This window comes from Drosophila miranda, chromosome 2 (assembly GCF_003369915.1).
Source record: "Drosophila miranda strain MSH22 chromosome 2, D.miranda_PacBio2.1, whole genome shotgun sequence".
Classification (NCBI taxonomy): Eukaryota; Metazoa; Arthropoda; class Insecta; order Diptera; family Drosophilidae; genus Drosophila; species Drosophila miranda.
This window is the reverse complement of record NC_046675.1, coordinates 29,167,800-29,182,570: the sequence shown is the minus strand read 5'-3', so window position 1 is coordinate 29,182,570 and position 14,771 is coordinate 29,167,800. Positions and strand designations below refer to the sequence as shown.

Below are 14,771 nucleotides of genomic sequence, written 5' to 3'. Positions count from 1 at the left end.
GATACTGTCACCCATTTTCCGCGCTAGAGAGAGAGAGAGGGAAAAAATATACTTATAGCCAGAGAGCCCCCGAAAATGAAACTTTTATTACCTGCCTTATTGTTTAGCCATTAAATTAATGATTATTATGGCAATATCGCAACGGGGCCACCGCGACGACCACAAGCGTCCATTAAAACGGGATGATTGGGGGGGGGAGGAATCACAATCACCCATTGACCCAGTCGGTAGCTAAGCCACACTGTAAAAGAGCGCAAAATCCTCTTGGAAAAAAACAAAGAAAAACAGCAATAACCGATAAAAAAAAGGGCCACAGCCAAAAATACACTTGAAGGAAATTAAATAAAATAAATTCTGATTTTCATTTTCGCCATGTCATTAATGTTAATGCATTTTCCGCTTTCGGGGGGGTTTTCGCGGCAGATAGGAAAAAGGCGAACAGATTTTCCATTGCTATTGATTTTCGCTTTATGACAGCCTCCCTGGGAGGGAGGGAGGAGAGAGGGAGAGAGTCCTTCAGAGCCAGCAGTTAATGGGTTAACGCCCACAATTTAATGGCAAAGAAATCTGGGGATAGAGAGCCACAAAATCTGGCAATCAAGGACCAAATTTCAAAAGAAACTCCACAGAAATTCCTGCTTTGCGAAGGACCATCCCACATAGATCAGATTAAAAACAAATAATAACAAGGCCAGGCCAGGGATTCCCTTCCCACCCTAGAAGGAGGGGAAATGCTTGAAGGCATCTCCTGGACATTGCATTTTGGGGATTGAAAACAGAGGGAAACATCAGCAAAATTGCACACAAAATGCACACAGAAAAGGATAGAAGCAGAGAAAAGGGAGGGAGAGGAAGAGGGAGAGGAACAAAACCAAATCGAAAACCAATCGAAAATAAGCTTCATAAAAGGGCGGAAAACACCCAGCAAATGGGGAAAAAAAAGAAGGAAAACCAAAAAGAAAACAAATTAAAACACAAACATTTTGTTTTTTTGTTTTTTGCTTTTGTCCCTAAATCAAAAAGTTCTTATGGCCAAAAGACAATCACAAAAGTTGACGTTAGTCGTTGACCCGTACTCTCCGGAGTTTCCCCAGAGTTTTCCTCCCCCTCTTTGCACTCTTTTTCTTCACTCCAGAAAATGCTCCAAAAAGATTACACAATTTGAAGCAAATTAATCTATCTATATCGACATTCGAGGCCGGGCATAAAAATAAGCCTATTTAACGAAAAAGTTTCTTCGAGGGTAAGACCTTTTTGAAACAACAAGCAAAAGTATTACACTGGAAAAAATGTACCATAAATATGGAGAAATGGTGCCCTAGAAATGTGAAAATATTATTTCTAAGGCAGCTAAGCCACACTGGGAGAGGGAGAGAAGGCCACAAAAAGAGAGAAGAAAATTATTTTTATTAATTTTTTATATATTTTTTTAGATTTATTTTTTATTAAAAATTAAATAAAATAATAATAATAAAAATATTTTTAAACATCCAAAATGATTTTTGTATGGCTATCTATAGTTTACTGCCAAGCCACACTGGGAAAGAAAGAGGAAAAATAATAAAAATTAAATGCATTCATCGAATTTATCAAATAAATATCGTCCAAAGTTCTTCTAGAACCAAATTGTCCCTGTTTAAGAACTTTCTTTGACAATCCATAGACTGCTTTCACAATTTCTCTATTTTCTCTTTTTGTATATTTCAGATTCAGTCCCGTTTGCCCGCAACGTCTGCCGGACATCCACAACGAGACGGCAACGCTGGATCGAATGCCCAAGGGACGTCTGGAGTATCTGAAGCGTTTGCTGCCGTATCTGCAGGATCAATCAGAGGATTGTCTTTATCTAAATATTTATGTGCCCATACAAGGTGAGTGAACGGAGGAACGCCCAAGTATCCTATAATTTTTCGGCCTCCTGGGCCTCCCTCTCTCTCCGTCTTTCGCCCTAAAACCAAGAAAAATGACAGCACAAGAGTCTTGTTTATTTAGCACTTTGCCAGGCATTTGAATAAATTGGCAGACGCTGCCAGACAGTGGCAGTGGGTGAGGGGGGCTAACGCGTTTCCATTTTTCGTTGGCTTTTCTCCACGTTAATCCCTCGGGCCAAGCGCCAGAGCGAAAAAGGGTCATCTAAGGGCCGAAGTTTTTTAAAAATTTCGCTTGGGTTTTCACTTTTTTTTTCTCTGGCTTTCCCTTCTGCTGGAACAAATGCTTTGTCATTTTTCAAATTTCACACTCACACACACACACAGAAGAAAAGGGCATTTGCTTAGCTGCAAAGAAGGTCCTGCGGAGGGATTCATAATGCAAATTGGCTAAAAAAAAAAATGTATGTCTGGGTTTTTGCTGGTGTGAATCCCCAAGCATTTGCCACTTTTTGAGGCAGATTATTTGATTTTTTGGGTTGTAAAGAAATAAACAAACATCATCTTTACGGCTAAGCCACACTGGGAGAGAGAGCAATAAACATAATGATGCAATGAGAGTGTTCAAAATGTTGTTAATTTTCAAAGATAAATATAAAAAAATAAGGCACAAAATACTTGATAAATTCTGCAACAAACAACATTTTTTTTTTAGTTTTAATACATTTAAAAATGTAATTTAAATTAATCATTTTTTTTATATTATTAATACATTTAATACAATTTTTTATAGCCTTAATACATTTAAAATTTTAGTTTAAGTCAAAAAATTTTCATACAAAAATTTTGAATACAAAATATTAATTCAAATTATAAAAAAAAAAATTTTGTTTGGACTTCTAAAATATTTTATGTATTATTTCACTGAACCAAAACCGTAATAATTTTGTAAAATACTGCCTTACAAATTTTAAATTTAAATCAAATTTCAGATTTAAATATACAATTTTAACTGTACCCTGTAGGAAATTCATGTGTTAAATTCTTGTACAAAATCGCAACCATTTTCAATGAATATTTCCCCACCACTTGCAAACAATTTGCAAATTGCCAAACTCTTGAGAACTACTGCCCCCCAGGGCGGCCCTTTGATTTCTGAAGAGTTGTGCGTTTTAGAGTTCTTAAAATAACGGGTTGAAAAGGGTTGAAAAATCAGTCAAAGTCCAGTTCTCCGCCACCAATTTATATAGAAAAATTCAGTTCAATCATGGATCCAAATGCCTCTGTCCAGCCGTCAGTCATTCAATCCTTCAATCCGTGTGTCCGACAGCCGTTTGGCCTCTGGAAAATGTGCAAACGGGACTGGCTCTCCCTCCCTCCCTCTCCCTCACTCTTCCGTTCGACAGGGAAGTAAATTACATTTTAATTAAAACTCGAAACTAGGGAATGAGGAGCGGAAAACGCGTTTACTGTTAATGGAAACCCATCAGGAGCAGTCGCTCTCCCGCTCTCCCGCTCTCCCATTCTCCGCTGATGCCGCTGCCGCTGTGCCACCTGTCAGAAAAGCAGAAGAAAAACTACTGCGCTGAGGCGAATCGAAAGTAAATTTAATTGTCTATCAGCGAGCGTTAAGAGCCGCATTTTGATGGCCAGCCATAGCCAGTTTCCAGCCACAGAAGCAACCGTCCATCAGTCTGTCCATCAGTCCATCAGTCTGTCTGTCCGTCCGTCAGTCAGTCTATCAATCCATCGGTTTGTTAGTCCCTCATTCGGTCTGTGTTTTTAGTCCCTTTTGCTCTGCAAGACACTCGTCCCTCAGTTGGCCTGACTTTTCCGCTGGCTTTCAATTAACTTGCAGCAGGCCATTGCGTATACGTAATATACACTTGAATTTCTCATTCACTCTGTGGCTACTTTGGTAATTAAGTGTCCTTTTGGTCAATTTGAAACTCGGGAAAATATACAAAAATAATCAGAAGAAAAACATCTTTAAGCCGCACTTACCTTTCACAATTTTCTTTCGATTTTGAATCAATTCTTGAAGCACTTTTTCAAACCATTTAAGGGCCTTAGATTGGTTTTTGTTGTCCTCCAATTAGATACATTTCCATTGGCTGTCATCTGTGCCTGAAAAATATGAAAAATGAATGAAAATCAGGCTTGAAAGTCGAAGCAAATATACCCTTTAAATGCAAAGGAAAATAAGGGATATATGGACTCATTTTTGATATTTTTTTAATATAATTTCAAAGCCTATTTTCAAGCCCATTTTGCACCCCAAATATCCGATCTTTCACTGTTTTTTTTTACCATCAAAAAGAGGGACATACTCCCCTATATATCGATGCATTGCCACCCTCTCTTCTGGCCTCTTTAGGGCATACAAAAATACCTATAAAAGAGACTTAAAATGTTACCTGCAATTTGTCTTTCGATGGCAGATGCCCCGAAAATATTAAGGTGCCTCCCCCCAAAAAAGAAGCCACAACTTTTGCTGAAATTGCAAGAGTTTTCATCTTTTTTGTACTCTCAAAAAGAAATTATGATAAATTGTTTCGAGCATAAAACTTGAGATACTCTAAGGTCCCAAATTGAATTGAAGATTGTGCCAGAGATACATATATATGTGTATCTTTATCCTCAAGGGCGTCTGGGGCGGTGGCTAATTGAACGAGCAATTTGTGGGTCGAGCGAAAGGGAAAATTAAATGTCTGGTTTTGATAATTGGATAAGCAGCCTCTAGAAAGAAAGCAGCAGAAAGGAGCTCTGTCCTTGAAGTCCTTGAACATTTCATAATAAATCTTTTGGCTAAGGAAAAACCCCAAAAAAATATGTAAATTTTTGACAGTTTAAGTTAATGAGCCTCTGTTGGACAGGGACCCGAAAAGAAACCAAAAAAAAAAAAAGAGATGCAATAAATCATTATTTATTCGAAGTGAACTGCCAGATAAGCGGCCCCGAGATGTACCTAAGGAATCCCTGAAGGCCAGGCCAGGCGAAGGTGTGTTCCCGCCTCTCCCTCCGCCCTTCTCCTAATGAAAGGCTCTATCTTTACACACACACATAAATCTCGTGCGCCTTTTGTGTAGCCTACTTTTTGGGGCAACTGCCAGAGGATTGGCCGGACATGCCGGCTATAGTTTAATCTACTTGGACATGACAATAAAATTTATATCATCTTTTGCTCCGAATGAAGTCCTTTCTTGGCTGCCACTGTGTGGGTTTTTATTCGCCTTCTTCTCTCTGCCCTTGGCCTTCGTTTTATTTTATTTCATTTTTCAGCCTCTTTCGTTGGCATTTCTTTCAAGTCCCTGGACCTCGAAACACACAAATGCCACATTAAGCATGATTTGCCGCTTTTCAGGGGGCCACGACCATCCCCCTTCCCCAGGTCCGTTCCGCCCAGTCGTGTGTAGATCTCAAGTTTCTGTCTATCGGCCTTGTTTGAATGCCGGCCATATTTTGTGCTTAACTGACTTTTGCTGTTGTCTGGCCCCCGAAATGAGAAACGACTCGAAATCCAAGGATTTGGTGGGTGCAAAATGAATGCCATAATTTCTAATCTTTAGGCATTTCCATGTGATTAACTTCCTTGAGCGTCACTTAATGGGGCATTATGCGAAGGAGATTATGAGTAGGACATTCATTCAGTCAGTCATTCATTCGTTCATTGTCTGGCCATTGACCAATTGATAAATTTACATTGCCTGACCTTTGACACAAACACTAGAGCGCTCTATGAATATACCCTGTGTCCTCAGTCAGTATCCCTTCGGTTCCTTTACTGGGGCTTCAGGCATCTCTACACCCTACAAAAGCCGAGTCCATGAAGCTTCATGGACACCCTCTTCTACGGAAAGGACACACCTGGTAGAAGAGGGAGCCTGGCTCCTCGATCGCTTACACAACTCTTTCATTCATGAAATTTCGCAATTTCCAAAATTTTCCGCCACCCCAAAAATACATTATTAATGAGGTTTGGGTGCCAGGGAATTGATGTGCCGCTTTCAACACGCAGCTGCCCCCCACACAAAAAAAAACAAAAGCGGAAACGGAAATCGATTCCAGAGAGCTGACATGGCGCGTGTTTCTGGTCACACACGGAAATGGAGTTTTCTTCGCCAGTTTTTCCATCTCTCCCACACTCTCCCCCTCTCCCTCCCTCTCCCTTTCTCTCTCTTACGGGCAATACAAGAGCTATGTATATGAATTGCTAAAAATAACAGCACGGAACCGAAGCCACAGCCAAAATTAACACAGAAAACGAAACGAAAAAAAAATAGCAAAAGAAAATTGTACAACAAAAAGGAAAGCAGGAAAAGAAAATCAAGCAAACTTTTTACTTTGTCTGGTGACTGGGTGGGGGGGAAAACTTTTCCCCAACTGCATTTGTCGTCTGTTTGTTTTGGGGGTAACAAATCCAAGACGTTCCTTGCTCATTTTCTTATGCCACAACGACGAAAATTACATTTATTATTTCCCCCGCATTTGCATAGGGGAAATCCTTAAACATTCATTGGATTCAATGTCAATGGCCCCTCCGAAGAGCCCCTCCCCTTGCACTTTTCTAATCCCCATTTGATTCATCTTCCAGCCATTCATAAACAAGCGTAAAACTTTTTAGTCCAAGCCACTAATTAAAAAAGCAATTTAAATGCAAACTAAATGAATTTCAAATGAAAGCCACAGGGGGCCACAAAAAATCATAATTTTTTGGCCTAGATATCAGATTTCCATTTAGAGATACTTTGGGCTCTAATCTTTTTTGAAGCTTTGATAAGAATCTAGAGCAGAGACCCTCCAGGCCCCTCCCTTTTCCCACATTTTACCATCTGCAGATCCCTTCTGCTTTTGAAGCCCTTCCCCTTTCGTTCCCTTCGTTTTTTTCTTCTAGTTTAAACTCCTATTCCAATCACTTTCCAATTAGTTATGGTCTTAGAGCCCACTTTTTCTTTCCATCTTTGTTGCTGCACAAATCATATCCCATTAAGGGCTTTTCCATACATCAAATCCCTCCATTCTTTTCACTCTCTTCTCCCGTTCGTTCTGGGGGATGTCTCTGTATCTGTATCTGTGTTTGTGCGTCTGCGTTTTGTGTGTTGCCTGATTGTATTTGCTGCTTGCGATTGCAATTTCCTAGGCTTTTGGGATCCCGAAACAACAACAACAACTACTCCTAGAGCGTACCTTCAGAGCGATTGAGTGACGATGGCAACCCCATAAATACTCTGGAAAAAAAAGAATGGTTTTCCCAGGCCGAGAGGCAGGAAAAAAAGAAGGAGAATGTCGGAAACTTTTGTCAACTTTTTTTTTGTGTTATAAACGAAGCGCTTGACTACATATTGACTTTAACAGAAAGCGTTTATGTTGATTGTGTGTATCTGTGTGTGAGCACCCCTCCCCTCCCCACCCCCCACATGTGTGCGTCTGTTTGTCTGTTTGCGTGTGTGGATGTGGAAGTGAATGTGGGAGTACTATCAATAAATCTACAAAATATGTATGAAAAGCAAAGTCTCTCCTCCCCCCCCCCCTCGTGTATGAGTGTGGGTGGATTTGGATGTGTATTTGTTTGCCTCAGTGTTTTTGTTGTTGCAAGTGTGCGTCTGACATTCCTCATCCAGCTACCGCCTCCACCTCCACCCGCCTGCCTCTGCCTCTGCCTCTGCCTCGGCCACTCTGCTCGTAAAACAATGTTGCATGGCACTTTTGATATTTTTCCATATTTCGGGACATACGACATACGAGGGGGATACTCTTTTTTGGCTAGGGGTACATCCTAAAGGATATCAAGGAAGATTATCGAAAGGGAAGATATATTCTGTGAGGTTATCGATTAATTAAGGAATGACATTATGGTCCTTGTGGCACATAATCCGAATTATTGATCAATAAAAGACATTGTTCGATAATTGTGTTGAAATACATGTATATTTCATAAACTATAACCTATAAATATGTGTCTGACAGTGGATACAATAACTCTATTGAAATTATAAATATATTACCTATCGATAAGTTATCGATAGAAATTCGATGAACAATAAATATGTAGTTGATAAATTATAACCAATAAAAATGTATCTGTTGAAATTATATCTATGTTACTTATCGATATTGATGTACGATAACCGATTTATATCGGTATAGTTGTTCCCCGATGTTCGAAATTGTATCTATATTAAGAATCGATAGTCTGCTAAACGATAACTTTCTGATAATCGATAACTATATCAAAACTGATAGCTCCAGAATAGCCAAAAAATCTATAGAAATTCCGTCAATAGATTTTTGATAATCTATAAAAAATCGATAACTGTCTGATGACCAGTAATCCGATAACCGATACCAATTTCTGTCCAGCGATATCTAACCTAGAGCCGATAAATATTTGAAGAAACCCATAATTATCTCATTCTAGACCAATCTTGTTGTTGGATTTTTCTAAAATTCGACTACAGGCACTTACTTGCTCCTTCGATCTCTATCGAAAACAGACCTTCTTTGACACAATTTATGATGCGAGTATTTTGATCCCCTAAGCTGCGAAACAATATCCCCCACCAATGCGTCTTCCTACCCAGACATTTCTAATAATATCTCAAAGACCACTTAAGCCCGTTCCCCGCTGCCGTTCCCGCCCCCGCTCTTCCCAGTCGCCGAACACAGTGCCGATTCCCTGCCTTTGTTTCTGTTGATATTTCCTTTTTTTATGCAAATTTAAATATTCCAATATTGACACAGAAAATTGTGCTTTTAAAGCGAGAAAGGCGTTTATTTTTAAACCAGCCCAGAAAGAACCCTCCTCTGAAATATGTATTTTTGTTTTATCAAAAACCCTCCCGCCCCCCACCCACACCCCGTCCGTTGAAGGCCTTTGCAGATGCCTTTGGAAAGCCCACAGACCGGGGCATATAAAATATGCATCAAAAATTTGTCACATCCCTGGGAAAAAGCGGTCGTGGCGAGAGAGTTCACCTTTTCAATGGCCACTTGACCCTCGCCAAGTGTGTGTCCTGCAGGCCGGCACACAGGACACGGACACAGGACAGACGGACATCTAGTAAAGCAAATGGATTCGAGGCATTGAATTTAAATTGCGCATTAAATGTGTGTGTCCTTTGTGTGTGTGTGTGTGTGTGTGGGAGGACTTTTTCCAAGAAATTGATAAGTCAAAGTTCATAATTGGCCATATACTGGACCTTCCGTGGCGGAATTAGCCAAAAGGCAAAACCATTTTGTGGCTCGTACTTTCTTGTTGAGAGGTGGAAAAATGTGTGGTGTGCAAATTGAAATGGAATGAAAATGCCTGGAAAAAAACAAATATAATACTGAGGCACGGATCGTCTCATTGCATGCACTTGAAGCATTTCCTCCTTAAGATACGTTTATTTCCTTTCTATTTTTTGCCCCGGCCCGTGGCTGTGTTTGTGTTTGTGCACTTAGCGTGTCACAGTCTAATTACAGGGCGTTACTGACTGCTATTTTGCATGCTACGAGTGCATTAGATCCCCCAGATCCCAGTTGTAGACACACACAAAAATCAGAGACCCGTGTCCCCCTCCCCAAAGAATCCTTGTACTCTGGCGGCTCCTGGCTCCTGCCTTCTGCCTTCTGCATGCATAATAATCTTGGCTTTTAAGTGCAAACAAAATTGCATTTTGATAGTTTGGCGGGCAATCAAACGAAGGTGAACACACACACGCGCACAGACCATTTTATGGTCGATAAAAGGCATTATAAATATAGGATTGCCAACTGGTTTAATGGGTCCTACATATCAACGTATGATTTACGGCTGAAAATTGCTGTCAATCACTCAAGACATACAAAGAAGGAAGTATCTTTATGATTGAGGCACTAATTCTTAAACAAATACTTGATAAAGGCTATGCTCTGCCTCTGCCATGCATTTTTAATCACGTCTGATGCAGTACAAACATGTCATAACTCATGGCGCAACTGATAGACAAATTCCCCCTTGAATAAACCAACAAATATCCTACTTGATGACGCATTTTACTGCCCTGCAAGCCTGTGCACGCCTCGAAAGGCAAAGCAGCGACGGCCGCAAAGAAAGCGATGAAAAATTGTTTTTGCATTTAACATTGGCTGCTGCGGCCGCGGCTGATCTGCTGATCCATGATGCAATTATACAAGGTGGTCTCGTCGGGAGCCGAAGTTCGTTCGGGTTGTCCCTTATCGTCAGTGCATGCTTGCTTGTTGATGATGAAGGTTGTTCACGGACGAATTCTTTGATATATTCTTAACCCTTATGTCCCGACAACAACAAAATTATAAAAAGCATATAAAAAAAAATACCACAGAATTAGAAGTAATCTTTATATATTATGTAAAAGAACATTTTAATATAACTAAAAATGTTGAAGAAAAATTATTAATGGCTGCATAAAATTTAAATATTAATATATCAGTAAAATCATTTTATTTTAAAATTTTAAAACCCACGGGCCTGTTAAGGGTTAATCAACATCAACATATACCGTCTCACTCACACTCACTATACTATGTGCCCTTCACTCGCACTTATTGCTAGCATACGTTAAGGGACTAACTTTTGCCGACGAGACCACCTTGTATAATTGCATCATGTGCTGATCGTTTCTGCTGATAAGCAGGGCAACCGCAGGCGAATTTGCTGTGTTCGGCTGTGGATGGTCGTGTTCGGAGCAGAATTATTGTTCGGTTTTGTTCGTCGAAATGGAAGTGGTTCTCTCTTCGTACGAACGTGTTACTTTGCGCTTGCATTACTCATCGTTTACTCTCTGAGAATGTTTCTGCTATGATCGTTCGTAACAAGCAAAAACAACAGCATTTACTTTTGTTGTATTGCTCTCTCGTTCTTTCTAAGGAGGGTGATGGTCGCGTATCGTTCTGCCTGTAGGGGGATAATGAAGGAATAGGAACAAAAACTGAGACTCGTTGCCCAAATTGTTTACTCTCTGCAAAGCAACCACATTTACAGCTGTCATTCTCGCCTGTCGATCTGCTTAAAAGGGGCTGCCTCTGTGTTCCGTTCATTAATAGAGTTTTCACTTCCATTTAATCACCCTGCCATTTGTCACACCTTTCTCAAGAGTTGTCTATTTTTTCCCAGAAAATGCTATTCCCATTCCTAAAAGCCACAAAGCTTACTTTTCCAAGAAACTCCATGTCTAATCGATTGGATAATCAAAATCAACTGTCAAAAGCCTTCAAGATTTCGGTAGGCTCATGTCCTTAAATTGCTTACAAACACAGATACACACAGAGACACGGATACAAAGATACTTGGGATACTTTGCGAGAGGAAGCCCCGCCAAACATTGTCATTTATTACCTTCAGAGTACACTTGACTGCCTAACTGCCAAAACGAGCGTATATAATATTTCATTATAAATTACACACGACTTGCGTCAATTTGTTTTCTCTTTCGGCAATGGCCAACACAACACAACACAAAAGTGAAGATACACACAGATACACACAGATATCTACTTTTGGCAGACACTAATACACAACATATGACAGCTTCGGCAGAAAAAAACGACGGAAGTGGCCATAATTTACTAACGAAGCCGTAAGAAGAGAGAGAGAGAGAGAGAGGGAGTGACAGTGAGAGCAGCAGAGGTATGCCGACAGGCAGTAAAAGTAAATTTATCAATCAAGAAAAACCAAGAAAAAGCAGCAGCACACAAAAAAATACTTGGAATAGTTGTTGGCAGCAATAGACATAAATTTGCTACAAGACGCAGAAGACCCAGTGGACCCAGTGGACCCCGACGACCCCGAAGAACTATACTTGATGGCCATTAATATTTTGACAATTTTCGATGATATCTAGGCGGATATTGATGATGTCCTAGAGGATGAATGAACGGCATCTCTTGCTCTTATTTGTTTATAACGCATACGTCATACGTTTAGTTATTGATGAGGCTCCTCCTCCTCCTCCTGCCATGTGCAGGCCATCAATTATATCCTCCCTGCCCCTCCTTCGACTGTCGCTCGTTAAAATGCAGCATAAAAATAGTGCCACATTATGCATACGCCCTGGTGTACGCTCTCCCTCTCTCTCCCTTTGGGAACTTTGTAAGATACATTTATGAGACGCCCTGTAGCTGCCACAAAAATGTAACTGGAATTGCAATTATTTGTGTGTGTGTGTGTCTGTGGCAGCCATAAATTGCAGCTGCTCCCAGCAAAAATGCGAAAAACTATTAAGGTCTTCGATTTGGGACTTTTTTCCCACTTCTTTTTGCAATTTTCTTAAGCATTTCCACGCCTGAACGCTGACATAATGTTGTTAAACGATAATACGAAATGGAAAATGCGGAAAAACGGTGGAAAAAGCCACTGCTGCGGACTGGCAGGACCCAAGGAGGTAGCCAGCAGCTACAGTCAGTGGCAAAGCCACACAAAATCTCCCACGACAAATTGCATATTTCAATTTGCAACAACATTCTGGGGGTGCGGGGCGGACAGGGGGGGCAGCAGACCAGAACCACCATTCCCGATTCCTTTTCTGTCCTTTTTTTAGGACTCTCCAGGTGTCTGCCGCAAATATTGGTTTCGTTAAAATGCACACACACTCCACGTGGCCACGTGGCCCTGCCACTGACTTCGGGTTAAGCCTCGGGTTAAGCTGATGCATGGATTTAAGCGGTGGAATGCATTAAGATTAAGTGGCACCCCCACGGAGGAGCAGTGCTCCATTTGGTGTGTCTGTGGCGATTTATTGTGGGGGTTCTGAGGTGGAGACTCGACTTTTCCTTTGGTTAACAGGTATTTCCGCCTTCGAAATCCTTTGTTTCCATCTTTTGCCGACACTTTTCAAACACTTTCCAAGAAAATCTGCAAAAGGCTACAAATTTAGGCACCTTTTCATAGAGAAAGCAGGATGAGCGACTGCTGAGTGTGTGTGTCCTCAGGCATCATAATATTTTACATTTTTATGAAGTGCCAGATGCCTGCCAAAATTGCAATAAAAATCGTATTTTGTGGGTTATAAAAAGAAAACGAAACGAAACGAAAGGAAAAATCAAGCAAAGTTGCTTGAAAACATTTTCCATTTGCATTTCCACTCGCCTTTCTTCGTTGCTTTCCACTTTCTATGGTTTTTAATGTTTCTTTTAATGATTTATCGGCCTTTAAATGTGGCATGAGGCATTGGGGCACACACAAGTGACGCATCGTAAAGTTCTGCTGCTGGCTGCTCGCTGCCTGCTACTGATGCTCTTTATGCACTTCCAAGATGGGTATGGGGACTTGGCAATGGAATAAAGTAGCCATATCTTGGGCAGACTTATAAATATAGAAGATCTCTTGAGGAGACCTATAAATATGGTCTATATAGCCATGAACATCACTATTTTTCTATGGTACATGGTGAAAAGCCCTCCAATATCTGATGATATATCATATATCATATATTCATAATCTGAAAGAATTTATTCCTAAATAAATCAATGAAAAGCACACAAATTTTTGTATAAAACCGATTTTTTTTTAAATACTTTTTAATCTATTTTTAACAGTCTATAATCAAAAATGTCCTAAAAAATTTTTAAAAATTTTAAAATATTTTTAAAATATTTAAATCATATCAATTTCATCTTATTTCAAAAACTGCTTAAATTCTGTATGCTATTGTAAATTAAATAGTTTCTATAAGAAAAAATATGGTTTCCAAGACAAAAATTTCCAAGTAAAACTTTTGTATTTCCCAACCAAAAATCAACAGAAATTTTAAATACAGAAAAATGAGTGGTTTTTCTATAAGTTAATTATCGTATCCCCAAAAGACGTATCTTTTAAAGCTGAATCGAAGGTAAAAGAGGAACTTTTTCTTATGCAAAAACCATCCAAAAATTCTCAAAATAGTTTCAGATATTAGTTCCATATTCCTTTAAAGAACTAAACCCCAGAAAGAGATAACAAATACTGCTCATTCGATCATCCATCTATCTATCTACTTATTTATCCATCCATCTATCCATCTTTCACCTGGAATGATGCATCGGCAAGGGTATCTCCAAGCTTCGTTCTTGCCTCAACTTTTTGTTGTTGTGGCGCCTAATTTAATGCAACAATTTTTTCTTCACACTTCGCCTGGCGTGACGCTGGCGATGCCTTTTATTCCCTTTTGACTTTTCCGCCTCGTTGTTGCCGTTGTGTGGATGGAGGGGAGAGGGGAGATTTCCCATTTTCATTTGGCATTTTTCCCGCATTCACTTTGTGGGCTTATCAGTCAGGAAGCAAGCAAGCAAGCAGCCCATATACGCATGTGTGTGACTGTACAATGAATGTAAATTGAGTTTTTTGCCAAAGGGCGGGAGGATGGTCGTGGGCGTGGTCGGAGGGCCAAGTACTTTGTAATTTATGGCCTGCAATGTGCGTAAAGGAGTCCCCGTGATAACTTCATACTCTTTCCCCACTCTTTCCACTCTTCTCTCCTTCATTCATATTTCTTTTATAAGCTTTTATGTACCGAAGAGAGAGTGAGAGTGTAAGCGAGTGGATGGAGTGGATGGAGTCTATGGCCGGGTACTTATTTATGAGTCTTTACCGGCATTTTCCATGACGAAAATCATAATTTTCATCGCTCCCTGGCTCTGGCATTTCCAACTAATATACTCCCCAAGTACGTGCCATACCTTAACCTTATCGGAACCGACACCAGATTAACCTGACGATTAGATGGCTCATGTAGCGGGGAATTACTGTAACATTTCCACACTTGGAATGTGGCCAAAAGTTGAAGTTTTGGGGAAAAGTTCTACGACTTTTGAATGACTTTCTGCCACTTCTTCATTCAGGCCTACTCCTTCAGGCAAATGCACAATCTTTCATTCATTCATTTCTTAGAAAAATACTAGAAGAAAAATCAAGTGGAAAAAAAAAAT

At 40.1% G+C, this 14,771-nt stretch overlaps 1 protein-coding gene across 1 annotated transcript in view; it reads left to right on the top strand.

Moving 5' to 3' along the window:
• The window catches only part of LOC108153855 (neuroligin-4, Y-linked), an 86,775-nt gene that overhangs the window by 53,878 nt on the left and 18,126 nt on the right, over positions 1–14,771 (top strand). The window contains exon 4 of the mRNA XM_017283954.2: positions 1,708–1,871. Coding sequence (XP_017139443.1) covers positions 1,708–1,871 — 164 coding nt within the window. The remainder of the gene's footprint in view (positions 1–1,707; positions 1,872–14,771) is intronic.